At 42.3% G+C, this 7,116-nt stretch overlaps 1 protein-coding gene across 5 annotated transcripts in view; it reads right to left on the reverse strand.

Annotated features, from left to right (window-relative positions):
- DRC1 (dynein regulatory complex subunit 1) overlaps positions 1-7,116 on the reverse strand; it is a 49,180-nt gene that overhangs the window by 33,626 nt on the left and 8,438 nt on the right. For all 5 annotated transcript variants that reach the window (XR_504984.1, XM_021717321.1, XM_008068129.1 and 2 more), the window contains exon 2: positions 2,041-2,128. Coding sequence is in view for 4 of the 5 variants with exons in the window: in XM_021717321.1 (XP_021572996.1) it covers positions 2,041-2,128 (88 nt within the window). In the remaining variant the exon portion in view is untranslated. The remainder of the gene's footprint in view (positions 1-2,040; positions 2,129-7,116) is intronic.

Genomic DNA, 7,116 nt, shown 5'->3' on the forward strand with positions numbered 1-7,116 from the left:
GGCTGCGGTGGCAGGGAGCGGCCACTGCACTCCAGTCTGGGCGAGAGTGAGACTCCAACTCAAAAAAAAAAAACAAAAAAGTATGAAGATGAACTACGTATCAATATTCTGCACAGAAATGATCAGACATCACTGACTTTTAAATGAAGAGAGCTAAGTACGAAGAGGTAACAGAATCATCTACTTTACAATAAGCAAGAGACCTCGAACAAGAACCCACATTAATCCAATATTCTTTCCACAGTAAAATATCTTATGCCTAAGACAGTACAATGCAAGTTATTCAATTATCTCTCTGTATCTCTATGTTCTATAATCATATTCAGTAATCTGAATATTTTTCCGACCAGTAAGTATACTTATTTCGACCAGAAATGGCCTCCCTCCTCTCTACCTTTAAAAACCCACCTAGTTTTCTAAGACTCAGCTCAAATCCCACTTTTTCCATATAACCTCCTCCCCTGACCAGGCCAGCTTGGTGAGCTCTTTTCCATACACAGCATCACTGTCTATGCCTTTCACTTTGCACTGATTAAATGGAGCATCTTTCCGGCTTTGGTCTACTGTTCTGCACTGCTGTTTATCCCTCCTGTGCCTCTTGTTCCAAGCCCTTTATTTATTTATTTCTTGATTTTTTTGAGTTAGAGTCTCACTCTGTCGCCCAGGCTGGGGTGCAGTCGTATGCTCATGGCCACCCCAGCGTTGACCCACTGGGCTCAGGTGATCCTTCCGCCTCAGCCTTCCAAGTAGCTGGAACTACAGGTACACGCTACCATGTCCGGCTAATTTTTTTGATTTATTGTAGAGATGAGTTCTCACCAAGTTGCCCAGGTTGTTCTCGAACTCATGAGCTCAGGCAATCCCCTTACCTCCTCCCAAAGTTCTCGAATTACAGGCTTGAGCCACTGCGCCTGGCCCCAAGTCCTTTGTTAAGCATTCCAGGAGCACTGTCACAGCCATAGGAGAGCAATCAATGATTTTCTTTTTCATGTTTGTTGAGTACAAGCTATGCATTACTCCACAGCTACAGAAAAAGGCTCTCACTTTCCTAGAGCTCATCATGCCACTGGGGACACTGCATGCACACATTTGAAAGGTCTTGCAAGGCAGAAAACTACCTGAAGTGACAAGAAGCAATCAACATGTGAATTAAAGGAGGTCAGGCTGGGCTAAGGAAGAACCCAAGGAGAAGCTGGGACTTGAGATGGTCTTTAAAAATGGGAAGGAAACCTGATGAGAGAAGAGGAAAGAGAGGAAGAAAGGAGAGGAGGGGAGGGAAGAAAAGGAAGGTGGAGGGCCCTGGCATTCCAGATATCAAAAGGCACAGAGCAGGAATGAACAGAGCCCACATCAAGCGAGTAAGTGAATCAGTCTCGCCAAAGTAGAAGCCTCATATCAGGAAACCATGGGAGATAAGTTTGAAAAGTTAAGATGTGCCGGGCTCAGTGGCTCAGCCTGTAATCCCAGCACTTTGGGAGGCCAAGGTGAGTTTATTGCCTGAGCCCCCGGTTTGAGACCAGCCTGGGCAACTTAGTGAGACCTCATCTCGACAATAAAATTTTTAAAAATAACCGGGCATGGTAGCGCGCGTCTATAGTTCCGGACTACTCGGAGGGCTGAGGCAGAAGGATCGCTGGAGCCCAGAAGGTCAATGCTGGGGTGGCCATGAGTGTGCATGCCACTGCACTCCAGCCTGGGCAAAGGAGTGAGACTCCAACTCAAAAAAAAAAAAGTTAAGATGGGAACAGACTACCAAAGACCTTGAATGACCAGGCTAAAAAACTGGACTTTATCCTCTGAGTAGTGAATACCCATTATAACTGCATGAGCAGAGAGGAGACAGCATACATATAAGAAGCCATAATCTGAAAGCTTACTCCTAGAGAACGCTTAAATGTGAAAGATTCCAACTCAGTTTTGCCTAGAGACAGCAACATGGGCTACATAATTTTTTCCAGTCTAAATATGAAAACCATGATGTCACACCCAGCTGTCCAGGCTTCTGGAACTAACAGGGCCCATTTGCCAACCAGTTCATACCAATCTGCTTTCTTCTTTCTGTTTGCAGCTCTTGCTTTGAACTTCCTCACTCTCCTTTTTCCCATCTAAATATTCTTGAAGGGTTTCCCTGGGATAGAAAAAAAGCAGAGAAACTGAAGTTATTTCTAGTACATAAACTGTTTTAGAAAGAACTTCCATTACAAGGTTCCATTGTAATTCACACCATATATAAAAATACATTCCATATGGATAGAAATTTAAGTATTTAAAAAACCATAATCAGGCCGGCCTAAAGATAGTGGGTTATCTCAATTGATTGTTCACAGTCAGTTGTTACAAACCAAACTCCTTGTTCTGCTCTTTTCCTCTTCTCACTACTGCACTCAACTAATCTTAAAATTTGTTTTTATTTATTTTTTGAGTTGGAGTCTCACTCTGTCGCCCAGGCTGGAGTGCAGTGTCATGCTCACAGCCACTGCAGCCTTGACCTGCTGGGCTCAGGCGACCCTTACGCCTCAGCCTTCCGCATAGCTGGAATTATAGGCACGCACCACCATGCCAGGCTAATTTTTTGATTTATTATAGAGATGAGGTCTTGCCAAATTGCCTAGGCTGGTCTCTTTGTTTATTACGTAGCCTCAGGCAATCCCCTCACCTCGGCCTTCCAAAGTGCTGGGATTATAGGCATGAGCCACCACGCCTGGCTGTTTTAATTTTTTTAATATTTTTTAAAGCCATAATCATAAAAGCACTAGAAGTAAATACTCTTATCAGAGAGAACCCACCTTTGTTTTTTGTTTTTGAGATGGAATCTTACTCTGTCCCCCAGTGCAGGCTGGAATGCAGTGGCACAATCATATTTCACTTTGAAGACTTCATCTCCTGGGCTCAAGCAATCCTTTTGCATCAGCCTCCTGAGCAGTTGGGTCTAAAAGCAGACATCATGCCTGGCTAATTTTTTTTTTTTTTTTAAGACAGGGTTGGTAGGCTGGGCGTGGTGGCTCATGCCTATAATCCCAGCACTTTGGGAGGCTAGGTGAGAGGATTGCCTGAGCCTAGGGGTTTAAGACCAGACTGGGTACTTTGGCGAGACCTCTTTTCTACAGTAAGTCAGAAAAATTAGCCAGGGGTAGTGGCACATGCCTATAGTTCCAGCTACTTGGAAGGTTGAGGTGGAAAGAAGGATCACCTGAGCCCAGCAGGTAGAGGCTGCGGTGGCCGTGAGCATGCCATTGCACTCCAGCTTGGGCGATAGAGTGAGACTCCAACTCAGATAAAATAAAATAAAATAAAATAATAAAGATAGGGTCAGGGGTAGGTCTCTCTATGCTGCTCAGGTTGACTGGTCTCGAATTCCTGGCCTTAAGGGATCCTTCCACCTAAGCATCCCGAGTCTCTGGGATTATAGGCACAAATCATTGTGCCCAGCAAGAATCCATTCTGAATAAGACCAAAGTCAGGGGGAAAAAATATTTTATTTTCCAAAATTTTATCCTTGAAGGTCAAGAGATAAATTGGTAAAATATATTTGACAAAATGTATTGTTTTAAAGGGATCCTTTACAGTTCACTTTTATAAGTCCTTTAAAACAATACACAAAAGCAGTAGAAAAATTGGCAAAGAATATGAACAAGCAATTTACAGAAGAAATACAAATGGCAAATTGACATTTGAAAATATGGTCAGCTTCAAGCTGGGCTCAGTGGCTCAGCCTGTAATCCCGCACCTTTGGGAGGCTGAGGTGAATGGATTGCCTGAGCCCGCGGGTTCGAGACCCGCCTGGGCAACTTGGCGAGACCTCATCTCTACAATAAAATAAAAAATGAGCCGGGCGTGGTAGCACATGCCTGTAATTCCGGCTACTTGGAAGGCTGAGGCGGAAGGATCGCTGGAGCCCAGCAGGTCGAGGCAGTCTGGAAGACTGGAGTGAGACTCCAACTCAAAAAAAAAAAAGAAAAGAAAATATGATCAGCTTCACATATAATCAGAGAAACTGGAAACCTGTGAAGGATCATTACTCTCCCATCAGACTAGAAAAGATTTTAAAAGTTGACAGTATCAAGTATTATTATGGTCTGAGTATATGCTTGGCTAACCCTCGATGCCAATAAATTGAGAGGCAGAAAGACCAGTAGAAAGAAGTTTATTTCTGAATTTGGATCCAGGAAACAGAGCCAGACTCGAGGGCTTTCTAAAATGGTTCTGCTCACCCTTCAGCTTTACAGTTCACTTTTATAAGTCCAGAGTTATTGGTACCTATACATTAGCCATGTGACTAGCAGAGCATTGTATAGAACTTAAGTTACAACCACATTTTACCAATAGTGACATTACGGTCCAGAGTTCCTGGTGCCAGGTACCAAAGGTATCTCACAGCTTTTATCAGTGAGGCCCAGCAGAAGCGTTAACCAAATTTGCCATAGAGTAAAGGGAGTTTACATGGCCTAAGACATCATGCGTTATGCAAAAGTTATACAAATCACAAGATTTACGATTGTATGGATACTCTAATTATTCAAACCCATGACTACTAAGAAAAGGGAGTAAATGGGGATTTATATCTTTCAGTTTATTGGGCATAGTCTGCAGGGAAGTCAAGGATCCCCTGAAGCTACTTACTGGTAGAGCATAGTAGATATTAGCTCTCAGGAATGTGTTCAAGACCACTTGAACCCTTGCCATGCCCTTCTCTAGCCATAATCATAAAAGCACTAAAAGTAAATACTCTTATCATAAAGAACCCACCTGTGGCAAAATGGACAGACATTAGCGGGTCTCTGTATCAGTATGGGCCAAGGCTATGGGAACCCAGTCATTCATACTCCATGACCATATAAAGTATAACAACTGTGTCAAAGGCAATTTGGCAAGATTTATCAATGTGCTTTTAAATGTGCTTGCCTTCTGACCCAATAACCCCATCTTTAGGAACTTTCTACAGAAAGTGTTCATAAGTACACAAAGAAGTAAGCACCACATGATTGCTGCAGCACTGACAAAACTTGTTTCATTGTTGCCCTATCAGTTCTTTTTTCACTAAGGATCTTCACCATCACCTTTTTGTGGTATTTTTGTTTTTTCTTCCTACATAGCCTCAGTTTCCTCTCAGTTGCTTTGTTCTATTTGCTCATTTTGGTATCTACTATTGACGAAAGATATCAAACTCTGTAAAATATGTAAAATATCTGAGCCAAATGTGAGTGATTTCAGGCCCATGACATCCATTCCCAGGAGGTCCTGAGAATGTGTGCCTGCCATCATTGAATTGCAGTGAGGCAGGCTATTCAGTGCAGGTTAGACATAGATAGATAATTTCTTGCAGGCAGTTTAAATTAAAATGGGATAAGCATTCAGTCATCTTTCTTGTCAGTACATGACCTTCACCCAACCAACCAGGCACACCAGACCTGACCACCTTGTGGGCTGGAATGTGGATCTACCAGTGCAGTAAATCACAGAAACAGGCTGGGCTCAGTGGCTCAGTATGTAATCTCAGCACTTTGGGAGACTGGGGCAAGTGGATTGCCTGAGCCCGCAGGTTCGAGACCAGTCCAGACAACTTGGCGAGACCTCATCTCTACAATAAATCAAAAATTAGCCAGGCATGGTAGCACATGCCTGTAGTTCCGGCTACTTGGAAGCCTGTGGCAGAAGAATTGCCTGAACCCAGCAGGTCAACGTTTGATGTTGGGGTGGCTGTGAGTGTGCCACTGCACTCCAGTCTGGGCAACAGAGTGAGACTCCAACTCAAAAAAAAAAAAAATCACAGAAACAATAAAGAATTACCAAAAACACAGACATGATGTTCTAAGAAAAGCCCAAATCTAGTTAGGCAATAACTTAAATTATTTAGAAGGTCCATGTGACCTTAGAAGGTTGAGAGATAGAAAACTCATGACCAGACACCTGCAGCTCACCCCTTTTATCTCATAGAAGGTAGACAGACAGTAATCAAAACTCATGACCAAATACCTGCAGCCCACTGCTCTTAGCTCATGATTTGCTTAGTAATCATTGTAAAAGTATATAAAGTTTCTTGTCAAAGGCAAGTACATGTCCATCCTCTTAAGGGACCTATGCCCTTCAGGCACGTCTCTTTCTAATAAATTTCTGTCTTAAACCATACTTGGGATTCACTCTGAAATTCTTTTCTGTGGCCAAGTCAAAAGAACCCACAGAGCAATACATTGCAGCATCCCACCCAACATCAATAGCTTGGTTACATACATTTTAGGAGGACAGAAGTTACAGAAAACCATAAATCAATAAATGTGAGATCTATGTTGGTTCGGTCAGGGAAGGTGGGACATTTTCAAGTTGGGGATCTTGCAAATTATAGGTGAATTCAAAGATTTTTCTGACTGGCAATTAGTAGCAAAAGTCAGATTGCTATCTAAGGAATTTTGAAATCAGTAGAGCTATCCTGTTGAGATAAAAGGGTGGAAAGATTCCAGGTTACTTAATATGGAGATGAAGCCTCATCAGTGGCAGACTTCAGAGAGAATATGTGTCTTAAAAGGTGTCCGGAGTCCGAGAGTACCCAAAAGACAGTTTTATAAGGTCATATACATTTTGATTTTCCTTCTTTATCTGTTATATGATGTTATGTCAGGTTAGAAAGTAAACATTGTATAGAATTAATAAAATAAACCCGTCTCCCCAGGCCCTTAGGAATTTGGCAAGGGAAAGAAGAAAGATGAGAGTTTAGTCCTCGCTACCTTTTATGTTAAAGTCTTTTCTTAGATGTGTAGAAATCCTTCATTGCTACCTCATAAAACTAAAAAAGCTAATAAAAAATAAAATTTGAAAAATAAACAAATACACATTGTTTTATGTGTAATAAATCAAAAAAGAATCCCTGCACTTTAGGAGGTCAAGGCAGGAGTATCACTTGAGGCCAGGAGTTCAAGATCAACATTAGCAACATAGCCAGACCCTGTCTCTACAAAAAAATTGTTTAATTAGCCAAATGTGGTGGTACACGCCTGCAGTACTACTCAGGAGGCTGAAGTGGAAGGATCACTTAAGCCCATGAGTTCCAGGCTGTAGGGAGCAGTGATAGTGCCACTGCATGATATGGCTGACAGAGCAAGACCCTGTCTCAAAAAAAAAAAA

The sequence above is a fragment of the Carlito syrichta genome, unplaced genomic scaffold, assembly GCF_000164805.1.
Source record: "Carlito syrichta isolate Samal-C Ts95f unplaced genomic scaffold, Tarsius_syrichta-2.0.1 Scaffold107969, whole genome shotgun sequence".
Classification (NCBI taxonomy): Eukaryota; Metazoa; Chordata; class Mammalia; order Primates; family Tarsiidae; genus Carlito; species Carlito syrichta.